The sequence below is a fragment of the Delphinapterus leucas genome, chromosome 9 (genome assembly GCF_059928025.1).
Source record: "Delphinapterus leucas isolate spDelLeu-1000000601 "Yukka" chromosome 9, BTC_Dleu_Yukka2, whole genome shotgun sequence".
Lineage (NCBI taxonomy): Eukaryota > Metazoa > Chordata > Mammalia > Artiodactyla > Monodontidae > Delphinapterus > Delphinapterus leucas.
The window spans coordinates 3,266,893-3,294,633 of NC_143137.1; the positions used below are offsets into that span (position 1 = coordinate 3,266,893).

At 46.0% G+C, this 27,741-nt stretch overlaps 1 protein-coding gene across 1 annotated transcript in view; it reads right to left on the minus strand.

Annotated features, from left to right (window-relative positions):
* The window catches only part of DPP6 (dipeptidyl peptidase like 6), a 766,975-nt gene that overhangs the window by 229,525 nt on the left and 509,709 nt on the right, over positions 1 to 27,741 (minus strand). Inside the window, exon 6 of the mRNA XM_022576791.2 lies at positions 5,076 to 5,128. Coding sequence (XP_022432499.2) covers positions 5,076 to 5,128 — 53 coding nt within the window. The remainder of the gene's footprint in view (positions 1 to 5,075; positions 5,129 to 27,741) is intronic.

Below are 27,741 nucleotides of genomic sequence, written 5' to 3' on the forward strand. Positions count from 1 at the left end.
TCATTCCTCTCCTTGTAACAGAAAGGATTTGAGCTGGCTAGAAAGTAAAGTCTAAAAAAATTTAATTACAAGACTATAAATATATATTGGGGATATATTACAATATGAAGAATAACATTCCCAGGCATTCACTAGAAGCAAAATTCTCTGCTGTGCACTTTGCACGTATCATTCCACTTAATTCTTATAATGTGCCTATGAGGTGAGCACTATTATTAACATCTTAAAAATATGGAAACTAAGATCTGTAGAAGTACAGCAACTATCAAGGTCACACAGCCAAGAGTCAGTTGCAGACTGGGATTCACATTAAGGTCTATGGGACCACAGGGCTTCAGTTCTTAACTCCTGTGTCATGATATCAGGCAAGGTACTGGGGCATTGTGCTATGTTGTCAACCTAGATTTCTACTTTCTAAATAAATGGAATGCTCTTCTGCATCCCAGCCTATAATGTTAGAGAGTAACCCTGGGCAGAAGGAATCTATGTCTCAGTTTATTATTTTCACAGATGCAGAATGTGACTTCATAAGTCAACCAGAGTTCCAAAGGAATACAATTCTGTACAATTTGTTTGGTACAGGTAAATAAGCAAGGTTAGGGCAACAATATCCACAGAGGATGGCCTGACATGTAAACAAAATGCCTCTGAATACTTCTCAGTTTTTGTTCTATTATTGCTCTGCTTGCCAAACTCCAAAATGCCAATGCTGCATAACTACGGGGTATACCAAATTTTTCTTAAAATTGATTTCTGTTATAGAAGGATTGATTTTCTCTAGCCCGTATGATTTTCAGAATGATCTTAAAAGATATAAGAAATTATAATTATATAGAAATATAATTTTTCTAAAAAAAAGCACTCAAGCCAATGGGAAAACTAATCCAAAAAAGAGTCATGTCAAGAAAATGTCAAGAAACAGCCAAGTCTACCAAAAACTGCTATGAAAACACACAATGGACCCTTAACAGAGAACATTTAGCTGGTTATAATCTCTATTATGAAAGATTGCTTTATTTTGTTGACATTCTGATATAAAGACTTAGTGAAACACTTTATGTTAAAAATAATAGCTTTGGGCTTCCCTGGTGGCGCAGTGGTTGAGAGTCCGCCTGCCGATGCAGGGGACATGGGTTCGTGCCCCGGTCCAGGAAGATCCCACATGTCGCGGAGCGGCTGGGCCCGTGAGCCATGGCTGCTGAGCCTGCGTGTCCGGAGCCTGTGCTCCGCAATGGGAGAGGCCACAACAGTGAGATGCCCGCGTACCGCAAAAAACAAACAAACAAACAAAATAGCTTTAATTCTGGCTTAATAAACAAATTTGTGTAAAAGACATGTCCTTTAAGAATACAATTTTTGAAAATTTAGTATGTGAAAGTCAAATGCACCTACCCTTAGGTTCTAGATCTCCTGACTAAATGAAAATTCAGTTGGCTCGGCATTCTCATTATAACCCAAGCCGTTACATGCACCCGGGGTTCTAGTGGGCTCCAGCTGCAGAGGTCACAACTGGAGGAGAAGGAATTTAAACACAGGACACGAAGGCCTCTTTATGGCTCGTGGAAGAGAAAGAAAAGAGGATACCCCCTTCCCAGATTCTTCCATCACTGGCAAAAGGAAGGAAACCAGAGTTTAGAGGGTACTGAAAAATTAATTTGATCCTTCTCTATGATTGGTTGGAAAGTCTGAAGCCAAGGGAAAAAAAAAACAAACTATAAAGGACAAATAATCCCATCCTGCATACTGAATGGCCTCTGGCTGGAAGAGAGGAATTGAGGGGAGAGAGGGATGAAAGGAGAGGTGAGAATTTGAGAAAAAGATACAGATCTGTGACTCCAGAAGTATCAAGAGAAGCTCTCAGATTTTTGGTCCTATGAGTAATGTAAATTTAAATATTTTAATAGAGATAGTTTTATTTTAAAAAGACAATTGTGCTTTCCTTGATACCCCAAACCCAGCTACGGGGCTGTGTTCTCCCCCTGCCAGCTGGTGGCGCTCTGGCACAACTGACTGAGCTCAACAAGCCTCTTTTGGAGGCTGAAGCTGCAAAAGCTCGAAGCCTAAAGTCCCATCCAGTTTGGAAACCCACTGCCTCATTAATACAAATAAGATTTTGACAATATTTGAAATTAATTAATTCATTTATTTTGCATAAACGGTCGAGCAATGCCATTTTTGGAGAAGCTGTCAGTTTATGTGGTGATGAGATGAACCATAGACATCCTCATCCACCAGAGATTGTTTCCCATAAATGTAACAAGTAATCTGCTACATCTTTCAATCTTATAAGAGTCCTTATGTAACTAAGCAGGACCATATGGGGGCTCCCCGGAACAGACCCCTCACCCCCTGCCTTCTGCCTGCCTCTTGTCTGTAGAAAACCTGTAGCATACCTAGGCTTTCTGCAAGTTCCAACAAGTAAATTTAATCAGAGAAGTGAGAAAAGGCAGAAAGAAAGGAAAACAGTCAAACAGACAAAATAATAATAGTTTAGCCATTAAACAAAGTCAAGGACCTTCAGTTCCTCCTCAAGGGCTGTAGATGATATTCTGAGCCGTGTCCTTTGAGCTGCTTTGCAGATACTGAAACCCCCACCAGGTGGAAGAAGTTAACTGCACGCTGCCCACAAGCACATAGACCACAGACCAGTTGGAACCAGAGGACTGATGATGTTGACTCCCAATTACCTCACCACCAACCAATCAGAAGAAGGTCCACGAGCTGATCACACACTCCACAACCCCCCTCTCTCATCCTGTCATTAAAAACCTTTTCCTGAAGCTTTGGGGAGTTTGGGCCTTTTAAACACTAGCTACCTGGACTCCTTGCTTGGCACCTGCAGTAAACGCTGCACTTTCCTTCACCACAACCTGGTGTCAGTAGATTGGCTTTACTGTGTGTGGGTGAGCGGACCCAAGTTTGGTTCGGTAACACTTAGAAAAGCAATAAATTAGGGCTTCCCTGGTGGCGCAGTGGTTGAGAGTCCGCCTGCCGATGCGGGGGATGCGGGTTCGTGCCCCGGTCCGGGAGGATCCCACATGCCGCGGAGCGGCTGGGCCCGTGAGCCATGGCCGCTGGGCCTACGCGTCCGGAGCCTGTGCTCCGCAACGGGAGAGGCCACAACAGTGAAAGGCCCGCGTACCGCCAAAAAAAAAAAAAACAAAAACAAACAATAAATTAGCACCACTAAAAATCTGATATTTACAGCTGTAATTTTACCCAAGGCAGTTGTTTTGATGGCACAGGATTGGGAGCGAGCCAGGCTATGCTGGATTCCAGCTCTCCTGGGCACCAGCTATGAGATGACAGAGTTCTCACTGTGAAAGGCGGAGAAGAATGCTTTTTTGCAGGACTGATGTGCTAGGATGGGCGCACTTAAGACTCCTTCAATACATGATGGCAATTATTATTACTATGATTATTTTAAAAATGCCAAAAGCAGCTCACTCTTCGTTGGCGTCCTCTATGGAGGGATCACCAGCCCCATCGTGAGCACGGAAACCAGGGCTTCAGCACACACCACCTTGCCCTTCGGTTTGTGGCTGGTTTGGCAAACTCTTGTGCCAGGTTCTCAGAACCTATTTCTCTTAAATTCTAACTGATGCAGTAAAATCTTTACACCATGTGTCAAGCACAAAATGCTTTTCAAGTTTTGAGTTTTACAAATTTATATAAGATGAAATGAAATATCCATCATCTACAATAAGTTCTATTGTTCCCAGAAGGGGTAGATAAATCTCAAGGCATAATTATACTCCTGCCTGCCGTGACTTTTGAAGATGCATATCTGCTTGAAAAATAATAGAATAATTCGTCCTTAGTGAAAAACATTTGAGTTTCTATTTGAACTATGCTTTAAAAACAAACACCTATGGATACTTTGTTTTCACTACGGGGGTCATCTTCAGTTTCTCGGGGCTTGATTTTTCTAATAGTCTAACGGAAACGATTAATCACACTTGGCCGCATGTCTACATGTATCTTTCATTTATCAAGTGAAATTATTTTCCCCATGTTGTTTTTCCAAGGATATGCTCATATTCTACCTAAACTTAGTAGAAAACAGACAGCAGCAGTTGTGAAACACAGATGCTGTGATTAATGCTCTCTATGGAACAATACTTTTTAGCAACTCCTGCTGTTTGTTTAAATTTGCTTAGGAAAATTAGGATGCCGCCCTGTAAATAGTCACAGGAATTTACACAACATTGCCAGTAGCACAATCCAATTTCTTTGAACATTTCCTGAGCACTTCGCCTTTTTGAACAAAAAGTGAGAGAAACCGTGGAGGGTATAAGGAGAAGAAAAAGGTGGGAACAAGAACACAGGCTGGGGTGAGGGTGGAGGGGTTGAAGGTGGGTGGGGGAGGGGAGGAAGAAGGAGGAAGGAGGAAGACGAGGGGGGAGAAAGAATAAAAATGGAAGCAGTAAAAGCCATCCCTGCCACACTCTCCTTGCTCTGCAACTGGTTTTCCCCTTGCCCACTCAACAAATGGCTTCACCAAACTTGAATCATGTCTTAACACCTCCGGACTCCAAAGATGAGCTCCTGATAATACACCCCACGTTGTGTGCGGCTGTGTCTACCCAGAACTGAAAACTCAGCAAAATCACGCTTGCACTCATGTCTTTCCTCCCCACTCACACTTTTGGGTCCCAAATGTTGCATTTTTGAGAAACAAGATGAGCTTAGGGGTGCTGCCCTCTCTATTATGTATATAAAACCAGGAACCTTCCTGGGAGTCCTAGGTCGAATCACCATGCCCTAGAGGGGCCACGGCTGATTACAAAGTGGGGCGGGGAAGGGGGAATCTTTCTCTGCAAACCTGGGAACCAGAGCAGGAAGTGGTGGAGCTGTTCTAGGAAGGGGGGCTTCACAAATGGGCAAGAAACTGGACTCAAGTGACCCCCTCGGCCCTGGAGGCATCGCGGAGGTCCCACAGCATGGGAACACTTTGCTGTCAAGAAATAAGGTGCCTCATTTCCTGCCCTAAGAATTAAGCAACTAATCAGCGCTCTGCTTTGCGCTTTGTTTTGCAGATTTCGCGTTAAAAGAAAATGAAAGAACAATCTTACCCATGAGGAATTTTGCTCAGGACATAATATCCAGTATAGGAGTGTTGATATATCTGAAACAGACAAAAAAACACAAGAAACAATAAAACAAGCGTTGAGACAATGGTTGTGATTATGATATTTTTCAAATCACTGTGACTCCTAATAAACAGCCCTGGACCAAAAGTAGTCAGTCCGGAGACCTGGCGGCAAAGTCTTTTATTTACTCAGGAAGTTAATTTGCATACCCTGTTTGTTTTATTTTCACCATTTGCATGTAGTTTACCAGGCAGCCAGAGGCTGGATGTCATCTCCATGGCGACCTGGCTTGTGATTAAATCAGGGGCAGAGACTCCAGCTCAACTAAATGCAGCACAGAACTAAGAGGATACTACTCACTGGAGGCTGCCTGACAGCCAGCTGGACCCCGAAACTCTAAGACCCACGCACTGCCGTAAATTACGGCCGATTCTACTGTGTATCCTCGGTGAGTACTGAAGCCAAGATAGGCTTAACTGGGCAAACTCCTGCCCCCTTGGACAATTTGATGTGCAGGTTTTAGCTTCACGGAGTGGTCAATAAACTAAGAATTCATTGCAAGGGGAGCATGGCTTTCAAAACTAAGGTAACAACAACAAAACAGCATTTCCAAACTCCTGTAACCCCCAAATCTCAGATGTCCCTCTTAAACTCTTGAACCCAGGAGAATACTCCCCAACCCATAAATGCAGTGACTACAATGCGAGGGATACCCCCAAAGAAGGGAGAACGTGGTCTCTATCCTCTCCAGCTTTCTGGATAGAGGCCCTCCCCAGGGTGTGGAATGGGATGGGTTACCCCGCAGGGTTGAAGTGAGAACCGTACACTTCACTTTCTTTCCTCTACCTGTGGAGCTTTGGAGAGCTGGCACCCTGCGTGGGCAGATGTCCAGGGACCAGCATTTTAAGAGCAGCTCTCTGCAGATACCAGGTGAGGGACACGCAGCTGAGTAAGGCAGATCTACTGGAGAGCACGTGTAATGTGCATGCATTTGGAACTGATGATGGAAGTGAGTCTTCAAAGGAAAAATGGGTAGGATTTGCTAATACCTCTGACCCCCCATCTAGTCTGGGCCCCAAGATTAATTTCTAGGAAGTCACAGTGGATCAGTTATTTGGAGAAAATAAACAACAGCACTTAAGTCCCAATGACGATTTGCTTGCAGTGATGTCAAGACTCCTGAACCAGACACATGGGGCCTGGGGTGACCTGCTGGATGGCAGGAGATGGGCATCTGACTGGGGAGTTACTTTAAATACTGGTCTAATTATGAAGAAATAACCTCTAAGGAACACAACCGTGAAGAAGAACTTCACAGAGCTGCCATGGCGATCTGGCGGGGCCAGAGGACCCTAACTGCTGTTTGTGAAGTGCTGCACAGTGATGCTCCCCCCAGGAGAAGAAGGAAAGGCCTGTGGACCAGCCCCTGTGTCCTGAGCAGACTGATGCTCAGAGAGCCCCTCCGAGGTCCTGGAGCTCTGACTAAACGTTGCCTCTGTGCGCAGACGCTGGAGCAGAAGCTGGTGGCTCCGTCCCCCTTCTCCACGGTTACGGCATCGGCTGCTGTGCTGTGTAGTGTTTCCGACCTCTCCTTCCAACATGTGTCTTTTCATACTGTGTGTCTCACTTTATTTTCACAGTAACCCCAGGAAGGCAAAAGATTACCTTTGCTTGTTAAGATAGGAAGCTGAGGTGCAGAAAGGGTAGAGGAGGGTAGAGGAAAGGCAAAGGGGATGGGAGGAGGGGAGGCACAGGGAAGAGGGGCAGAGGAGGGAGGGTGGACCCTAATTCCGTACGCTTGAGTGCCGGGGGACTTAGTGACTCAAACAAATAGAATGTGACAGAAATGATGGTCCTAGGCTTCTGAGAGCGGGTTATAAAAGGTAGCGTGGCCACCTCCTGGCTCCCTTTCAGATCACTTGCTCTGGGGGAGGCTGGCCACCATGGTGTGAGGACACTCGAGCAGCCCTGTGAGGAGGTCTATGTGGTGGGGGGCCGAGGTTCTTCCCCATTCGATCACCAACATCGAGCAAGGAGCTCAGGGAGCTCGGAAGTGGATTCCTCACCAGCAGTCAAGGCTTCAGATGATGCAGCCCTGGCTGATAACCTCACGAGAGAACGTGAGCCAGAGATGCTCAGATAAGATGGTCCTGAATTCCTGACCCACAGTAATCACGAGATAACGCTGGTTATCTTAAGCCACTAAGTTTTGGATAGTTTCTTACACAGCAATAGGTAAATAACATATCTAGTTTAAATCCAAAGAAAAAAGATAGCTAATAAATCAGATGTGAGTATACTGAGTTACTGGGTTCCCTCCATAAAAACTTTCAGCAACTTCTAAAACAAATATACAAATTCCTTATCGAAAGAGTGTCAGTACAGAAGAAGTGAGGGGCTGGTGGGGGGCCATTATAGGCAAAAACACTTGGAGGAAGCCTTTGAAATGACCACAGAGAACAGTCCAAAGCACCAAAGGTGACAGTGGTGGTGATGCTGGTGTTGAGAATGGCTAGCATTTTGAAGCACATACTATGTACTAGGTAGCATGCCAACTCCTTAGCATACGTGAATTCATTCAATCTGTGTGAGGAAGGTATTAGTATTCCATTTTTAGGATAGGAGAATTGAGTCAAACGCAACCAGGATTTGGCCTGAGGTCTGTTTCTCTCTAAGCACATATTGGAAATTGCCTGAACAAGGGGTATAGCTCTTAATTCTCAAGTTACAAATCCAAGTTGATTGTTGTCAACTGAAAAATCCAGAATACCAACAGACATAATAAACACGCAAAGTAAGGACATGTGCTGTCTTTCTTGGTCTTAATCTGGAAACAGTGATTTCAATTCATTCTCTGGTTATGACATTCCCAAACCCCTAGACTTACATCTTTGCATACCTCTTTAAATATACCTGCAAATGACCCTGAAATTCAGCTTTGTGACTATCTTCTGAGTGGAAGCAATGAGAACAAGGAAGACAGAATTAAAATAACCTTATAAGGGCAATGGTAAGAAGAAGATGAGCGAGAACTACCCCTTTACAATTCTATGTCTGTACTGTCAGGCAAAAAGAAAAAAGACAGCATATATGGATGGGAAATGTAATAGAATATCTGGAAAACTAAATCACTAATTAGAAAAATTCAAACAAAATGAAAGAGAGTCAAGAAGTAGAGACTGGATCTGCCAACTATGTACGGGACAGAAGCATTCCAGAGTAAACTGTTAATGCAAATGGAAAGCCTTTAACATGAAAGTGCAATTATGACTCAGTGCTACTCAAAAAAATGGGGAAGTGGGAGGAAGATGCAAGGATTTTCTCATTGCTCCAAGATGAAACAATCAAATACCATTCTCTTCCACAAAATAGTCCCTCAACCTGGAGCCAAAAGAACCCCAGGCACAAAGAAAACAACTTTGAAAGAGGACAAATTTCAAGAGTTTCATTTGCACGATGCCTCACCTCAAAACACATTAACAATAAACTATATCTCACTGAAAGAATTTGTTCCTTGGAGAGATAAAAGTCTTTCTTTTTTTTTTTTGTGGTCTCTATCTCTTGTATTTATGCTTCTTTCTTTAAAACAGACTCTAAATACTTCTGATCATGGAAAAAAGTACAAAGAGTTGGAAGTTGGTAAGACTGCATTGTTATTTTTCTGTGAGTGGACTTTTAGAAGTTCATGAATATAAGTTACTTCGGTTTCTTCCCACAGCAACAAATTGCTCTTGGAAAATAAATGCATGAAAACCTGTTACCCAAAATACCATTCACAAGATGGGAAGACAATTTCAGCATAGTATTTTTTAAAATATATCATGCAACATAGTTGATACTGACATTCAATAATTGGGAAAAAATAACCAGTGAAGGGCTTGTCTTGGGCTAAGGTCATATTTGGTCTGCTTCTAATATTTCTGAAACATCACTCTGCCCACAGCTTTCTTTCTGATCCTCTCCCTTCATCACCCCCTGAGCCACACTTTTGATTTCTCTCTGGTCTTTCCTACCTCAGCCCCATCACGCATACTAACCCAGACTCACTTTACATCTTCTTCCTCTATGAAACCTTCCACTCTTGTAGTTTTAAACTCTGATTATCTGAATATTGGTAATTTCACAGATCTATCTCCTCAACTGTAGACCAGTGTACCAGATTCCCCCCTCGACATCTCCATCTTATGTCTCACAGGCACCCCAAACTCAATATTCTCCAAGTTATCTCTTATATACCCTTAAAACCCAGTTCTCCTTTGATACTTCCTATCCCAGTCGGTGGCTCCCTCAGCCCCTCAGTAATCTGAGCTGAAAACCTAGTCTTTCCTGACTCCATTCTTTGCCTCCTTCCTACTCTGGCTCAATTCAATCTATCTCCAAATTGTGCCAGATTAACTTCTTAAGTCCTTCTCAAATCCATCACCCACTCGTCATCCCTATGGCAAGCACCTTCCTTCAGGCCTCCCTCCATCCTTCCTCTCCAGGACTAACCTCTGAGATCTTGACCCCATCCCCTCCTGATACCTGTTGAACTTTATCAACTCCTCTACCACGAATTACGTGCCTTATATTTTTCATCACTCCCTCTCCTTGTTCCTTCTCCCAAATCTGTAGAGTTCAAATCTCCCACATTAAAAAATCCTTGGTCGTTCTCCCTGCCACCCCTCTGACTCCTTCTTCTTTTAAACTATCATGGCACTTCATAAGGAAAGTCTACACTGCTTCACTTTCTATCACTTTGAACCCACTGCATTATCCTCCCGACGTCCTCAAAGTGCCACCTCCAAGCGGATGTCCCGCTGCCGTACATATGATATCTTCCTAATGTCCAGCGCGCTTGCTCTCTCTGCAGTACGTGATAAAGGTGACAGGAATCCTTCTCCCTTCTTCACTCCATGGCGGGTCACTGCTTTCAATCTCCTCTTGCCTTCCTCCTTCCAGCCTCTTTGCCTTTCCTTTCTGCTATGCAGACCCCGTGAATGGACGCAGGCACCAACCTGCCACTCTTGGGGGTCTCCCTTGTCGGTCTACACCCTTGGTCTGGAAGAGCACATTCATTTCTGCTTTCTGTGAGGCTTCTCACTGAATTCATATTTTTATACTTGGTCCATCTTCTGAGTTCTAGACTCATATCTTCAGCTTGTGTCGGGCCTTTCAGCATAGATGCTTTTACCCAAAACTTTTACACCACATTCAATATTTTGAAAACCCAATAAACTCTTTTCCTCCTAAATAATTCTCTTTGATGTTCTTCCACTTACCTGGTCTCTCAGTAGAAACATACTGGAATTAGCTCCAACCATTTCTATTCCTTCCTTTCCTTACTGTCCATGTACAACTGGTTTCCGAATTTCACTGGACTTTGTAACTTTGGAATGAACCTTAAATTCAGAGCACATTTTCCACCCCCAGTAACACTGCCCTAGTTTGGGATGCCTAAGCGGCCCCAGTGACCTTCCAGCTGCCCCGCCAGTGCTCCTCCCCTCCTGCCCAAGGCCTCGGCAAGTCCCTGCTTCCCGGCCAGTCGGGAGCAGTGTGGTGGGTGTGGTGGTTCGGGACAGGTCTGGAGCAGGACACGCCTACTCCCGTGGAGCCACTACTATTCTTATACAGTTTTAGAGGAAGACACAGGGTCAGTTCTCAGCCTGCTGATCGCCGAGGAGTGAACTCAGGAAAATTACTTAACCTCTGAGCCTGAGTGTTAGAGCTGTGAGTATTTGTTCAGGAAATTTAACCCACGAGAAAGGAATCAAGAATGCTCTTGTTTAAATTTTAAGGAGAATTATACGATCGAGTGACTAGCATTATGCAGAATCCATGAAACTCTTTTTTTCTCTACTCTTTTGGGCTGTAAGAAAACAGGAATTCCACTGAGAATGCAGAGTTGGAGCTGACCTATTTCAGGGGCTGGGAGAGGTAGGAAAACGACTGAGATTTTGCCCTGGTGCCTGGTCAGCACAATCTCTCTATTCTTTAGTGTTCCAATAGCGAGATGGATGGTCCCCTGAGGTTAAGCCCCCAGCACTGACAGAATTCAAGCAGAGGCTGGACAGCCACTGTGAGGAGTGCGGCTAGAATGGGTGTGAAATGGAGCAGGACCCTATGGTCCTTGCCCTTCCGTGTCTACCGCCTTCCTTTCCTCTGTGGAAACACTTTAGCCAAAGAATAAGTTTAATCAGAGAAATGAGAAAATGCAGAAACAACAGAAAAAAGTCAAAAGAGATCAAATCATAATAGTCAGTAAGCAAAGTCAAGGACCTTTAGTTCCTCCTCAAGGGCTATAGGTAATATTCTGAGCCCTGTCCTGTGAGCTGTCTTACAAATACTGAAACCCACCAGGTGGGAGAAGTTAACTACATGATGACCAGACGTAGCCATGACATAAGCTGCCACAATTCTGAGAACTGGCCTCAAGGAAATGAGAACAAACCGACCCTGGAACTGAAGACTATACTTAAAACAATCAAGGTGACGCTGGTCAGACCACCGCAGGACCAATCTCAATATGATGGTCAGAGCTGACTGCACTGCTGCTGCATGTAGCCCCCTCCCTCGGCATATAAAAGCTCTTGCCCCCTGCTTGTCAGTGGCGAGGTGGGGGAGCCGGCCTTTGGACAGAAGTCCGCCCTCTCCCTGACCCCCGCCCCGGCTGCCGGCCTCCAAACTAAAGCAAACTTCCCTCTCCACCAACCTGGCCTCTTTAATGGCTTTTGAGCGGCGAGCAGCCGGACCCCACTTTCAGTTACAGGTGTGACCATCCCGAAGCCAATGCTCCAGGGCACATGCCTATCCCTTTCCTATTTGATCCTATATTCCATTTATAGAGGAAATTAAACATATCAGAAGGTGCAGGTGAGCTCAGAGTAAGATTCTCCCAAGCTAGGATCAAGGACACATGGATGGAATACGTGGTTAAAGAAATAAGATATGGTAACGTGATGTGAATAGAGGCTAAAAGTACTGGCAAATATTAACACAGGGAAAGAAAGTGAGATTTGGAAACCGAACGGTAAAAAAACAGAAGAAAAATTATCTGCATGAGATGCACGCTGATGAGTGAAAAAAATAGAAACCTGAAGGGAAAAAATAAAAACTCTAAAAGAAGTTGGAGAATGTGAGATTTCTGGGCTTTAAAATTGGAGAAAATAAAGTATTTACCCAGAGGGTCTATCTCCTCACAGTTTTAAAAGTTCTATTTCCCAAAGAGAAGGAAACTCCATTAGGTTCTAGCTGGCAATACCCAGCTCTACTGAGAATTAACGCACAGCCAGTCTCCCAGGAGAAAGCGAGCAATCTGTCTCCCAAACCCAAGCCAAGGTTTCATGGACCATGACAGATGCTTCATGAGAGTCACGCACTGTTTGTGTTCCTTTTGTAACATTTTGTAAATGTTCCCTCAAAACCTTTTTGAAAACAGCTTTACGGAGGAATAATTGATATATCAAATACTGCCCATATGTGATGTGTACAAGATGATGAGTTTGGGTTGGACACATGTGACACCTGTGGTGGCATCCTCACCATCAAGGCAACAGATGCACCAACATCTTCCGGAGTTGCCTTGTGTCCCTGACAACCTTTCAGGAAGGTGGTGAAGATCAAACAATTAAGCCTGAAGCCCTGGTGCCCCCTCAGTTAATGTGGGGAGAAGTGAGGTGAGCAAACATACCCTCTGTTTTTTCAAAAATACATCATGAATCGTCACATTCACCTGGTGCATTCCTAAGTCTTGGTCTTGACACATTCTTCTGAACAACCTGCACTCCTGCTTCCATCCATGGTCATGATCCATGATCATGGAGCAGCTGCTGTGCTTCCGAGAAGCTCTCAAAGACCTGTCTGTGGAATGGCTAATGACCCGGTGGGCCTTCAGGATCTGACAAAGGCTCCCCTGACTATTCCATCCAGGTCCCTCTTTGAATAATTGAAACAACCGAGCACATCTACAACATGTGATGAGACAGGAGCTAACCAGCTCGTAGGGTCTTTCTGGGAAGAAACGATGAGTATCTTGTCCAGAAACCCTTTCCCTTAACATTTGGAGAAATGGGCCGAGCTCAGAGTGCTGCTTTTTTTGAGGAGTGAGACCAATGGGTCAAAATACTCTAGAGAAGATGCCCAGGTTGGCTGGAGTCTGGAAAGAAAGCCACCTGAGAGACACCCGGAGCAGGTGGTCTGCCCAGAAGAGAGAAGATGAAGGGCTGGAGGGCTGTCCTTACAGGTTTAAGGAGCTTTGTGAGTAAGTGTGAGCAAGCCTGTTCTCATTTACTACAAGAGGAAGGATAATGTTGACAAGTGCGCATGATAGGGAAATCGATTTCAGCCCAGCGATGCTAACTTCTGGTGATGAAAGCTATCCAACACTAACAAGGCTTCCCGGCCCCATTACTGAAAGTATGGAGGCTGAATTTGCTGGGGCGTCCAGGTGAATGCAGCGAGTGGCGATGTTGAACCTGGTGACCCTAAACTTCTTCCCCATTCAGAGAACCCCTGAAGTCCCAGTGGAGACCTCGCCCCCTGCCCTCCCCGTCTCTGCTCTGGCCGGTGCTTATGTTTAACTGCGTCTCAGTGTAGGTGCTGAAGCCTGGATCTGGGAGCTCAAGCCTTAGCATGTCCCATCTGACAAGCTCCTGACTGTGACAGAGTCCCACATGAGAACCCACACTGCTTCCTTTCCAACATTCTGGAGAAATCTCATCTCCTGGCAGATTCAAGTCTCTGCTTGATTTTTAATCTCCTGTTCCATTCACGTCTTCTATTGGGCTCTACCCCCAATGACCCAGCATCTTGCCCAAATATCTGACCTCCTGCCTGGTCTCTGTGAATTTCAAGTCCTGATGTTGATGCTGATGGGAAGTTTCCTGAAGGCACTGGTCCTTCCAGAGAAGCTGCTCCTTCTGTCAGCACAGGGTCACGATCACCCCTGGGTTCTAATGACTGCATTTGGTACATATTTCCTCACCCTTTGCCAACTTATTTGATATCATTTCGTGAAGTCAAAGTTCTTGCTGTAATAATTTAAAAAGAAAAATTTTCTAGAGGGCCCCAAATAACTAGAAACAAATTGAAACATTTAATAAAAGAAAAAAAAAGATGTTTAGCTCCTATGATGTAACATAAATGTTAGGAAATGACTCCATATAAACAAAATGTCCTTTGTTTTCCCCTCGGTTGCATATGCCGTTCCTTCCTCATGATCTGGACCTCACAGTTCAGGGTAAAAATCTAGCAGGTGTAAAACAGAGCAGACATAGGGTTGCCAGTTTCAAACTACAAAAGTAATTAAAAGCCCTTAGGATTCAGTATTTGTATCTCAACTCCTCTCCTCCTGGAAGCACTAGTCTTCCACCAAACTTTCTAAATTTAAGAGAGTAGAGATGGTGGTTTCCTCTTGAACCTGCAGTCTCTTCAAATGTCTAGTTCTGCTCTGCGTACCACACCCACCCCTAATATGCCCTAATTCATTCTTTTGCCACCAATCCCATTCATCTAACTTCTTAGTAGAGAATGTTTCTTTCATCCTCTGTGCCTTTCACACATAATGCTCTCCAGAACTCGCTATGAGAACATCTGAGGATAAAAACAACATGGTTAAAAATGAGGATGCATCTAAATAAATATCTTAAATTTCAGAGATGAACAGTAAAACTTTCAGCTGTGATTCGGATCGTGTTTCCAAATATCCATTTCAAGAGCATCTCTGACATCCAGAAAGAGCTGAGAAATTTCTTTTTAATCATTTCCTGTGTCTTCACTTGGACATTTCAATTCAAGGAGCGTGTCCATGTGTCTTAAGCTCATCTTCTGGAGACAAATGAAATCAGTCATAGGGCTGCTAGGAAGAAATTCAAAGGAAGTGATCCATGAGGCTCTCCTTCCTGATTTTCAGGGACACACGCCAGCGTGCCCCAACTTCCTCCCGGGCTCTGTCACTCCCTGTCCTCTGCGTGGCCGGCCACTAAGAAACGATGCCCGACTTCCACACTCTTCCTGGCAGCCAACTTCCCTCCCTCGCTGCCCTCTCTGTTCTACTGTTTTGCCAGGCCTTTCTGCTGACTCATTCCTGATTTTGCTTGAGAAAACAACATTTTCTTTTTCCTTGCTCTCTTTTCGGTCTCTTCTCACCGGCACATACTGCCTGTAGGATCAGCCTTGTGGAGAGGCAAGATAAAAATAAATAAAAATTCCTTACATCATAGAGACCTTTAGAATTTACAAACCACTTTTTTCTGTATCCTTTGACTTGACCCTCACCACACCTGGTCCTGTGGCTGGAGTATCAATAGCTCCTCCTCGATTCTCTTTTAAATTAAGAAACAGAGGCTCAGAGGTGCAAACTGATCGGTCCAAGGCCACATACTGTCACAGGAACAGACGCAGGAGGTCAATGTCTTTTCACGTGTGGCTTGACCTTGTTCTCACTATAACACCCTGTCAAGAAAGCTTCTCCCACCCTCAATCACCTCCTCTTTACCAGCCGTAAATGCTACTGATAGACCCATTTTCAAGAGAGCGATATTAAGAAGAAAGTAACCGTGAGAAGATTAACGCCAGAGCCATAATTAGCTCTCCCACTGCACAAGACCAGCTAGCAGCCAATGGAAGTCAAGGCCTCGGGGAACGGCACAGAATCCCAGTGGTCCCGGGGGCCAGAGTGAGACACGGAGAGCAAGGAGGACATGAAGGGGGTGACACGGGGGAAAGTTGCTCACTTTCAGCTACATAGGGCTGGGCTTCTGCACCACCTCCTTTGCACAGCAGTTCACCGGCTTCTCTGTAGCCTCTCCTGAGCCCTGTCCCTTGTGACACTGAAGGCCAAGTGCACTGGACTCACTTCAAAGGACAGAAAAGGAAGACAGTGCGTGAACACCTGGTTCTCTCCTCTGGTAAACAGGCGTTGATGGATGGAGGACCCACCGGCACTTAATTAGCACAATATAAAGACCAACAGCGGCACGTCCCTCCTTGATAAGAAGGTGCACTGGAAACACCTATGTGCTCCTGGGCCCCGGCTACGTCTGCACCAGGCCTCCACCGAAGGCCCGGGTGAGAAGTCCAGGCAGTCCCTCTCCTCCTCTTGCGCTTTTTTTTTTTCTTTACATCTCTGTATTTGTGTGTGTATCATAGGACGCTAAATAGCAGGTAGACTGATTTTTGGCAAGTCAGTCTCCCCCCACCGACGCTCACATCACAATACCAGTCCCCGTTTTTCATCACCTGCTCACTGTCTCCGCGCGGATACTCTGCCCTGCTTATCCACGTCTAAGGCGACTACTTTCTCCTCTCACCGCCTCCTGACTTCCCGTTCACGCGCAGCAGGAGCCCTCCTGTGCTCACATGCAGGAGTGGGCTTTGGACCCGGGTCTGACCTCTCACCAGACTGGTCGTTTGGGTACCTTTCTTTCTTTCAGTTTCTTTCCTCTGGATCCCCCTGGACCCGGTACAGGCCCCTGTCCCTCAGGAACTTTCCAAGATGTTGCCATCTGCCCAACACATCCTGATATAACACTTCCTTCACCTTCACTTGAACTTCAGCCAGTTTCCCCCGCCTCCCTCTCGAGTTCCCTTCTCAGAGACTCTCTGATGTGACATCGAAGCGACCTGGGCGGCGTGTTGGCGAGACCCCTCGTCCCCATCCCACAGGCATTAGCATCAGTCAGCTGGTGCCAGATGAGAAGCAAGGGCTGGGGCTTTGCTGCAAATGGCCACAGAGCCACAGCTCCTCGAAGACAGGACCAGGGCACAGTGGTCCAGGAGAGAGTCTTAGCGCCGCCTGGAACGGAGCATCAGGGGACAAGTCGACAGGTCCCCAGGAGTGTGTTCTCCCAGTCATGCCCGACTGAGGGTTTTCTACAACTGACAGCTGCCCTTCCATATCAGAAACCCAGCATTCTGCATCCAAGGCTGATTCAGCTACACACTGATGGTTCTTAATCCACAGAGTCCCTTAAAACAAATCCTTCGTGGGTACGACAGACAATAAATTAGGATACAAGTGACCTGAGAAGATTCTGGAATCCAACAGGTAGAAATCGCTGAGAGCGACCTGTCGCCCAGCTTCCCAGCAGACACACCGTCTGCGCTGCCACGCTTTGTGTAACACTTCATACTCCCTGCAGTGCGACTTCCTTGTAGCTTGTTCTCTCATTTTCATGAACATTTTTGAAGGTTTTGTTCTCATCCACGTTACTATGTTTTCCATGCACGTTGTACTAGGTTTTGTGGGAGGTCATGCCTGTGCTTACCCGCTTCTCCTCCACCTCTGAGACAGCTCATGTTTCCCTTTCTTGAGTTTCTTGAGAACCCCCCATTCTCAGGCTCTCCTTTGCTTATTCTCAGAGGCCTTTCCTTTCATTTTTCAGCAGTAAGAGATCCTCAACGCCCCTGAGACAGGCAGCTCCTGGGTGACATGGACACTAATGGTAGGAAGAGAAGGGGATTCTGGCAGAGGCTAGCTTTCCTGCTCTGATTCCAGCTTGTTTTCTATCCCCTTGGCTGCCTCCTTCTGGAAGAATCAACACGGGTGAGCAAAGGGCTGGGACTTGTACCACAGCCCTGGGAGTGATTTCAGAGGCTCCAGTGGGTCTGGTTTGACTGGACACCATACACGCACAATGAGGGGTAATCAGGTACCACCAGGGTCCTGCCTATGTGTCCAGAAGAGCGAAATCTGGCATCTGTGATTATCATCATAACCAGCCTGTCCGATGTCTTCTTGATCTGGAATTACCAAATATAATGCCATTGTTACTATATAATGTGCCACCCAAACAGGCACAGAGAAAGTGGAGTGATCAATAATTATGTTGGGAAAACAGGCACAAATTGTTTGTCTGGAACCATCCGTTCCAGACAAACCAAGATATATGGTTTCCCTCGTTATCGTTGCTATGTGAGCGATCCTACCACAGCCAGAATAAGAAATTATTTTCTCAGTTTAACTAGGGGCAGGCACTTGTAAAAAGAAATGCAACAAAGACCTGGTAAATGAGTCTAAAAACAGACGAACTAAGCATGGGGGTGGGGTACTGTGTTGAGCACATCTCCAAGAAGGACTCACAAAGCACGAGGCTGTTGAGGCACCATCTTCGCGCAGGTCAGCTCCTCACACCACGTGGCACCTGCCTCTTTCCCAAGCCTCGAGGCAGATGGCCCACACCAGAGTTGGATGGCAGTGTTTGCTGGCAGGTGTTACGTGTCCAGCTTGAGGGGAGTGGACGGGGCATTGGGGCTGAGAGGGGTCGTGGCTGGCAGATGAACAGTGAACACAGGGCAGGAGGAGAAAACCTGGGGACAAGAGGCTGGAAGGACCATCCTTCTTCAAGTCAGAAGAGGTAACTTAAAGGTTTAGAAAGCGCACACTGAAACAGGTGTAGAAAAAGCCCTGTAATCCATTGGTTACACATACGTAGGGTTATACCAACCTCGGAGGGGCTTAATACATACTATGAACGTTATAGACACATATTATAGGCACATTCTCAGCAGTCTCCCAAATCACGTCATAGTTACTAGGATATAACATCCCAGGTTAGGAGGAAAAGTAGATGGAATCAATTAAAAAAAAAAAAATTCAGGTCCAGAGCTGACTATCCTTGAGACAAAAAGAACTCTTGAAAATGGGGGGGGGGGGGCAGGGGACGAGGGAGTAGCTGGGGTGGTGTTTCAATTTTCATTCATCTATGAATGTCCCTAGAAATCTCAGTCTTAAAAGATTTCAAAATGTAGGACATCCTAAAGAAAATCATAGGTGATCTTAAAATGGCATTTAGTTGATTTAATGTGAGTTGTTTGTCATCGTGGATGGGGAGGAATCCACTGAAATGATACAGGAAAGTACTGTCTGCAGGTGAGGACAAAACTGTGCCATGAGGTCAGGGAACTCAGTCCACAGAAATGGAGAAGGGTGTTCTCTCTGATCGCTGATGGGACAAGAATAACTGCTTGGAGAGAAGATTCCGTGGGCAGCATCAAAAGAAGAAAAACTCATTCAGAGTTAGTGCATCCTTGAAACTATCCTTGTAATTCAGAGGGAAAAACTGCAGCCTGCTTGCGTCATTACCATCATTCTGCACCTCCCCTCCTAATTGGCAATTCTGTGTGTAGTGAAATTTTGTGTTCTGCACAAGAGGGCTCTAAATATATCTTCTGGTTTGACAATTCCAAAGATATTTGAGGAATCACGGGATGTTCTGCCTTTGATACGAGTTTTAAACCAGGGTTAGAAGCAAAGGAGGTGGCATTTTAATGTATGGCATTCAGATGCTGCACGGTTATGATGAGACCGACATCAAAAAGTGATCAGTCGATACTGACTATACATTTGCCATATGCTCAAGGTCCTCTAATGAGCATTTAAGGAAGAATCCTTCCCTATTTGGACTGGGTTGCTGAGTTCTGTATTGCTGTTCCCTGAACTAAAAATACTGAAGCTAACCAGCTTGCACGGCTCTTCAGGACTCGCCAGATGGCAACTCAAGGCTGTTCTCAGAGCTCAGAGCTGTAGCAGAGCTTTTCAAAGTGTGGTCCACAGACCACCTACTTTTGTCAGAATCATCTAGTGTGCTTGCTAAAAATGCAGATTCCGGGGTCCACCCCATATTTGCTGCATCCGAGTCTTTGAATCTGCCTTTTGACAAAACCAACCAAATACTTTAACAAGTGTTCCCGGGCGAGGACACCAACGTTTGAGAACCTCTGTCCAAGGCATTTGGTTTGCAAACCTGGCACCACGTAGTGTTACTGGGGACCTTTTAAAAAGTACTGATGCTCAACCCCAGCACCAGAGAACCTGATTTACAACATTACTGTCAGGTGACACTAATGTGCAAGCAGGTCCATGTGACCCGTTCCTCCAAGTACACCTCTGGATGTTACTGTACATCCACACATCTACACCCAAACACACACCAACAAGTGTCTGAACACGGGGTCAAATGCCCCGGCAATGAGAAGCACTGGGGCGATGATGGACAGCACTGACCAGGGACAGCCTCTCGGGTACATCACTCAGAGCTGTGCAAACACACATTCTCTAGCCTCGGTTTCCTCATCTATGAAATGGGGATGACAACCGTACTTAATCACATGACTGAAGTTAAAACGAAATAGTATATTTGAAGCATTTTTAGGGACAGGGCTGTGCTGGGTTCTCAGGACACCAGGTCAGCATGGAAATCGCCCCCATCGGGGAGTCTGAGGCCAAGCTTCAGCCTTGCCTTTAAGTGACAGCATGGCTCCGGGCACATAATAAACTCTGGGTTTTGGTTTCCACGTCGGCAAACTGTAGAGGTTCTGTAAAAATATTATGAGAACCAGACTAGCCTGATGGCTAAAGCTCCTTTCTGTATTACGATTTTCTACAGGAACCAGCGGTGTAACAACATAAAGGGGAGAACTGTGCATGAGAAGGAAACACTACGAGTCCACAGGAAGGACAGAGAATTCAGGTTCCTGCAAGGAGGCTGGTCTCCCACAGACCTCGGTCCGAATATCTGCATTCAGCCCCTCAGTGAAGACTTTTCTCATCCCTAAGAATCTCTGCGGAGTGCCCTCAGGGAGGGGAAAGGGCACCCCACCCTGCGAAAGCCCATTGGGGCCAAATGAACAGTGCTGGCCTTTGATCTGCAAGAAAAGTGACTGTGTTATTTCCCACGGGACATAGTTCCAGAACAATCCAGCCCAGAAACTTCTAGCAGCTTTCCTACAGCCACATGGGGGAAAGAGCCGGAGAGCGCAGCCAGCACCAAGCCCAGAAACGAAGAGGGAGAAGCCGAGTCCTGCTCACGTCACCTGAGTCCTGCAGCTCCCATGGCCGCCTTTCCCCGTCAGTATGTCCTTCCCTCCCCTTCCTGACTTGAGCCACCTGGGGCCAAGTTTTCTTTCTCATGGAAAGAAACAGCATGACCTGTGCCGATTACCTGAAGAGCCTTTGTCCTCCTCCTTTTCAAGCACCTAAACTTTCTCTCTTTCCCCAAACTGTCCTCCACTAGCCTGGCCTCCAGGGCTCCTCTCAGCCTCCTGACCGAGGACAATTGCTACTTCCTGAGAGCAGCCCGTGGGGTGAGCCTTCCCTTTTTTATACACTAATAAATACTCCAGAAGCCAAAACCCTTCATGTTTATTCCTTTACTTCTCTGCTGATAACACTGGCAGGTGGTGTGGGGTGGTGAAGGCCGCTGCTACCCGCACAGACGGTCAGGGATAAAATAGCACCCGAAGCCTGGTTTCAGTGTTGGTCAGCAGGTTTGACCTCAGAGGACCCACCCTTACTGACCACCTGATACAACACAGCTCCACAGTCAGATCGTATGAGCCTGAAGGCTCCTTGCTGTTCATCGGATGGAGATGGTAGTAGGATGGGAATACCAGACCCCACAGTTCCAGGGTCCTTGGCCACACGGGCAATAACTACGAACAATACATTGTGTGTATCCCCAAGAAAATGCCTGTTTCCCGCATGGGGTGGAGTGAGGTCCATGTGGGAGTAAAGACCTTGCCTCCCACCCCTCTGTCCTCACAGCTGGGTTTGTTCTCTGGTCCAAATACAAAGTGTTGGGTCCTCCTACAAATCCCCAGGCGGGCTCAGTGGGCACTTCACGTCATGGGCTAAGTCAGTGAGTCTCCTTCAAAACCAGACCAAACACGTTCTACCAGAGATACATCAACATGCATGGACACACAACGTGTATTTGATGTTGGTGGTGATGCTGTGACATCAGCAGATACTCGGAGACATTCTGAAGACCATTCCATGACCTCCAACTTGCAGCTGGGTTTTCTTCTTGGCTAAAAGTTATAGATCTTTAACTTGATGAAATAATATTCTTCAGAAGATAAGATTAGGGAATGTATGTGTTGGCTTCCTTCTAACGAGATGGGATCTTTAATCTAGTGTCCACTCCAGAGTGTCTTCTGTTGCTCTGGTTACCTCAGGTGAGCAACTTCTGCTCCTCAGGTAGGTGGAGACTGACTTTTATCTGTTTGAGCTTATTTTCTCCTCCTGTTTGAATTTACTCTGTTTACTTAGTTGACCAAGTTCTAGGTCAAAGAACCATCTCAGGTTTGGAGGGCGTGGCTCTGGTGCCCTCCCTGAGAATCACTCAGGCCCAAGGTCACAAACAAGCAGATATTCTCCATCCCCATCATGCTGTCTCCTCCCCTCGCAAACCCTCAACCCTGTATGTTGGCATTTTCAGACTCCTTCTAAGGATGTTGGACCCCACCCTCTTTCAATTCAAAAATAAAGAGAGACTTTGGGGCTTTCCTAAGCTCACAGTTTCAGACAGTCATGAGCTGTTTATAGCAGACAATATTCAGTTTTGTAAAGGCACTCAGAGCATTAGAGTCACTTGTTAGGAAGAGATTCCTAAGTCTTGCCCTAGACCAGCCCACTGAGAGTCTCTACGGGGTGGAGCGGAGGATCAGCTTCTTTACTAACAACCTGGGAAGTTTTTGATGCTCATAAACATTTAGAGCCACGGGGTGATGGGAGACCAAGTCCAGCTGAGTATCTGGGAAGGTTTGTTCAGAAAGTCTTGGTAAAAACCCGAGGCCTCCAGACAGAGCTAGTCCTGGTGATGGGACAGCTGGTCAACCCGGGAAATGTGCAAGGCTCCCCAGAGCTCAGGGACCAGTGGGCTTGCCACTGGGGTGACTGGGCCCGAGAAAGTCAAATCTAGGGCCTCTGGGTGGGGCTGTACGTAAACCATCCCAGGAAGCTGGCAGCCTACTTCTCCTTAAAAATCTCCTGTCTTAGAACTGGAGGGGAAACACTATGCTTAAGTGAATTAAGCCAGACGCAGGAGGACAGACAGTATATGATTCCTTTACATGAGGTAGTTAGAATAGGCAGGTTCATGGAGACTGAAAGCAGAACAGAAGTTACCAGGCTCTGGAGGAGGGGGAGTGAGGAGTTATTATTTAATGGGAAAGGTAGTGGTAAAGGGTACACAACACTGTGAGTGTGCTTAATGCTGCTGAATTGTACACATACGAATGGTTAAAATGATAAATATTACGTTATATATGCTTACCACTACGACAAAAGACTGTAGAGGAAATGGATTATAATATTTTAAAATCACTGTGTAATCAGTAATAGTCATTTTAGAAAGAAATACAATCCTCGATAAATCATAAATCTAAGAAACAAAGGGGTTTTATTACTTGCAGGAGTAGTTACGTGAGGTATGATTTGTTGGGCTCCGAAGGTTTATGTTTTGTCTCATTTCGGTTTGTTTTTCTCGCCCACTTTTCTCATCTTCCAGGTGAGGAGGCTATTTGGCTCTGGTCTCCTGTCCCAGAAATCTACTAATGGCTGAGCAACAAGTCCTCCTGATGTCTAGCTACCGTGCCCCGCTGCAAACCCTCCTGTATAGTAAACCGAAAGGCCCCGAGGAAATGCATACTTTAAACTCTGCCCAGTGGGAACTTCCCTGGTGGCACAGTGGTTAAGAATACACCTGCCAATGCAGGGGACATGGGTTTGATCCCTGGTCTGGGAAGATCCCACATGCCGCAGAGCAACTAAGCCCGTGCGCCACAACTACTGGGCCTGCGCGCCATAACTACTGAAGCCCACGCACCTAGAGCCTGTGCTCTGCAACAAAGAGAAGCCACTGTAACGAGAAGCCCGCGCACCACAATGAAGAGTAGCCCCCGCTAGCCGCAACTAGAGAAAGCCCACGTGCAGCAATGAAGACCCAACGCAGCCAAAAATAAATTAATTAATTTTTAAAAACTAACAAAAAAACCACATTAAACTCTGCCCAGTGATCTCCTGTCCGCATGGGGCCTCCAGTTGACGGCAGCACTCGAGACAGGCCCCACTGCATGAACCCTGCACCCTCGGGCACTACCTGTGTTTGCCCAGGTGACCTCACAACAGCCCACGAGGGAGTGATTTATTACCTTCACGATACAGATGAGAACCCTGGGTCCCAAGGCGTTTGACTTGCAGAAGTTTGCACATGGAGATGGGGACTGGGAGACAACGGCATTGGACACCCTTCACCCATTCTGTGATTTTTGGTCAAGGGCAAGTCCCCAACAAACGTCTCACAGAAATGACTTACAGTCCATAAGGCCCTCTCCCTCCGTGTTCCCTCTGCTTTGTTAGCTAATAAAAGTGCTCGAGACGGTTAATACTGATACCTCAGGATGCTTCAATTAAATGAACCATTAACATTTTATGTTCGCTCCCAGGAGAATTTAACTTGAAGTTTTACTGATTGCTTTGCTGCTGACATTAATTTAAGTACACACAATAAAGGGACCCCCAAATAGTTCAGAATAACATGTTTTTCAAGGGAAGGTAGGACAACTTTGTCAGAGAAAGAATACAGAGCTATAAAACCCAATAAAACATTCAAAACAAGGCACAGTAATCCGTCTGGAGTGCAAGTGTGTTTCACTCCCACCTGAGTTCTGCCCCATCAGCGCTGGACGGAGGAGAAAGTACACACAGACTCCATCCACCTTCTTCCCCTTTCCCTTCAAATATCATAGGCTGATACCGTTATTAGTTGGTTAAGACTTAGACTCCAACTCTTCCCATAACTAAACCACTCAAAAAACACAACCATTATAAACAAACAGAAGAAAACCAGTTAAAGAAGCTGAATGGCACAAGCCAACCCTATGTCGTTCTGTTTATTTGAGGAAAGAAGGGAGAAGAATGAGTGAAGGGAGCGAAGACCAAGAGTCCACATGGATGCACTGGATCAGCAAGGGAGACCAGCAGACAGGAGAGATGGTAGGAAGAGAGAAAAAAGAGAAGAGGAGGAGAGCAGTGAGGATGCAGAGTGAGGGATAGGCAGGGTGGGATGGAGAAGTGGGGGATGGGCGGGTGGAATGCTGAGTGGGGGATGGGCAGGGGGATGCAGACTGGGGGATGGGCGGGGTGGGATGGAGAGGGAGGCAGAGAGGGTGTCTGCAGCTGGAGAGTGGCTTGGAAGAGTTTACATCAGAAAGAAGAATGTGCAAAGAACAGAAATGGTTTCTGGCCAAGTCCACTCACTGCACCTGGGGCTTGGATTCGGGGGTGACTGGCCCCTTGCTCCTTTCCCTCCGCTAATGGACATCCTGCAGCCTCAGCCTGCGTCTGACAGTCTAAATTAAGGTAGAAAGTTTGGGGGAGGGGCTTCTCAGTATTCACAATTTTAGGAATAACAGGTTTTTATGACCAATTAGAAGCTTAATTTGATAGGAATAACATAAAGCAATGAGTCAGGAATGTAGGGTTCTAGCCAGTTTTACCATGGTTAGCCCTGTGACCTTAAATAAGCATCTGATCATGAGAGCCACCTGCTTCGTCTGTCAAATAAAGTTTACAACTGCAATCCTTCCACCCATATCCAGCTCCCAAGCTCATAAGAGAAGAGATGTGATGTGGGTGTGTGTGAAAAGCAACATCATTCATCTGAGCTAACATGTCTTCTATTATGAAGATTTTACTTACCTAAGCACGGTGCAGGTAGAACCACTCATCGAAACAACACTTACAGGACGCATGAGTCAGAAGTCAGGAAGGAACAGATAGTTTGGGCCCCCACAGCTGTCATTAGCCCTCTGCACAGCTGACTGCCTGAAACCGTCTATAGCGTAATAACACAAATTCATCTCAGGCAAGGGACCAAACAGGCTGCAGCGCCGTATATGAGTTTAACTGGCAGCCAGCTTGGGTTTAAAATACTATGTAGATTCAGAGTTTGAAAGAACTGAAGAAAAGATGATTAGGCATCGTTTTCTTACAAAGGTGAGAGGTTAGGAGTTGGAAACTACAGTCCAATGAGAAAAAGCTCAATGCCCTATAAGCTGCTGGGATTTTAACTAAGAAAGGTCATGTCAGATGGTGAACAAGAGTGAACTCTAGGAAAAAATTTCCAGAGAATGGCAAATGGAAGCACACACACCACACAACATCACACATGTGCAAATGACATAAAGAAACAGAAATTGGAACAGATTACTTGGGTTTCAACATAAAACTTGATGTTAACGCTAATGCAAGGTCTTAATATCAAAGATCAAATGTTGCCTATAGAAGCAATATGCAGAACTTTGAGCAGAACTCAAAGAAGAGATTTTCAGTTAAATAGGAGACGTTTGCTGCAAGAAATGACAAATTCATTGTCAGAAGTTGGTACCTCTGAGACAGGCTGGGATCTGGAACCCTGTGCTGTGATGCTGCAATGCTTGCACCTGGATACACCTCTCCCCGAGCAATAAAATGCAAAGAAACTATATGGGACTAAAAATACATGCATGCATACGCGGTTGGGGCAAATTCTGGACAAAAGATACAAAGAGACCAAAAAACCCGACTGCCACTTCTGAAGAGCTCATAGCAAAAGCAGTGTGTACTGTGCACGCCCCCTGCACTCAAAGCCACCAGAGGGAGGGCAAAACACCTAAGCCACCCCTCTGGCCCGACCCCCAGACACACCCCTACCCTCACCCTGTATAAGAACGAGCTCGCCCCCCCTCAGGGAGAGGCAGGCTGGGGAACCGGCTGTTTGCTCTCCCTCCCCCTGCTGCAGCTGGGCCTGAATTTCCTGTCTGGCCTCTGGTCAGTTTCTGTTGATTAAGGAGGCTGAGAATCCTGCTCCGTATCAGCTCCACGTGGGAGGAGGTTTGACTTTCAGTCCCTTCCCCACTCCTCCTCCAGGAGGCCCTCCTTTCTCTGCACCCCACATAACATCAGGCGTACGATCACCGCAGGGTTGTGATTCATTTCCTTCTCCTCACCTGAACTGCCTTCCCATCTAAATTCTGGGGTTGGAGAAATTCTCCTCTTTGCCAAGACTCAGTTTGTTAGGTGAAGCCCTTTGGAATCACACCAACCTACACTGCTTTCTGCCGCCTCTAAAGCAAGCCGTTCGTATCGGCAGCCCTCTTTTCACACTCAGTTAACAGAAATCTCATCTCCTCAGTTGGAGCATGTGCCAGTCAAAGCTGGGACGGACAGAGCTTGTTTTCTCTTCCTGGGGGCAGAGACTGTCTACTAGTTCACTAGTCAATATCCAGCATCTCACACACCACCCACAGCACGGCCAGTGCTCAGTAGATGTCTATCAAGGAAAGGAGTACATGCATGAACAGATGGTCTTGAGTTCCGTGTGGCTGTATCTGATGGGGAAGACAAAGGTCAAGATAGATGCTTTTGTTTTCCAAAGAGAATATAGAAAGCAGTAATAATTTCTTAGAAGAATGCCAGGGTGAAAAGGAACCAATGGATCTACTGAAAGTAAAGACTGAGGGACTTTCCTGGTGGTCAAGTGGGTAAGACTCCATGCTCCCAATGCAGGGGTCCCGGGTTCGATCCCTGGTCGGGGAACAGATCCTGCATGCTGCAACTAAGGGTCCACATGCCACAACTAAAAGATCCCACATGCCACAACTAAGACCCAGTGCAGCCAAAGTAAGTAAGTAAATAAATAAATAGAAATCACTGTTCATTTTAAAAAAAGAAAAAAAATCATACTAGCAACAATTAAAAAAAAAAAAAGAAAGTAAAGCTTGATCCTAGAGTGGGAATAATAACTTCCAGTACGTTCCATGAAGATCTTATGAGATGGACCATCGAGATCAAGTAGGAACGACTTGGGAAGACAGTAAGACTGGCACAGAGGCATGGACACACATG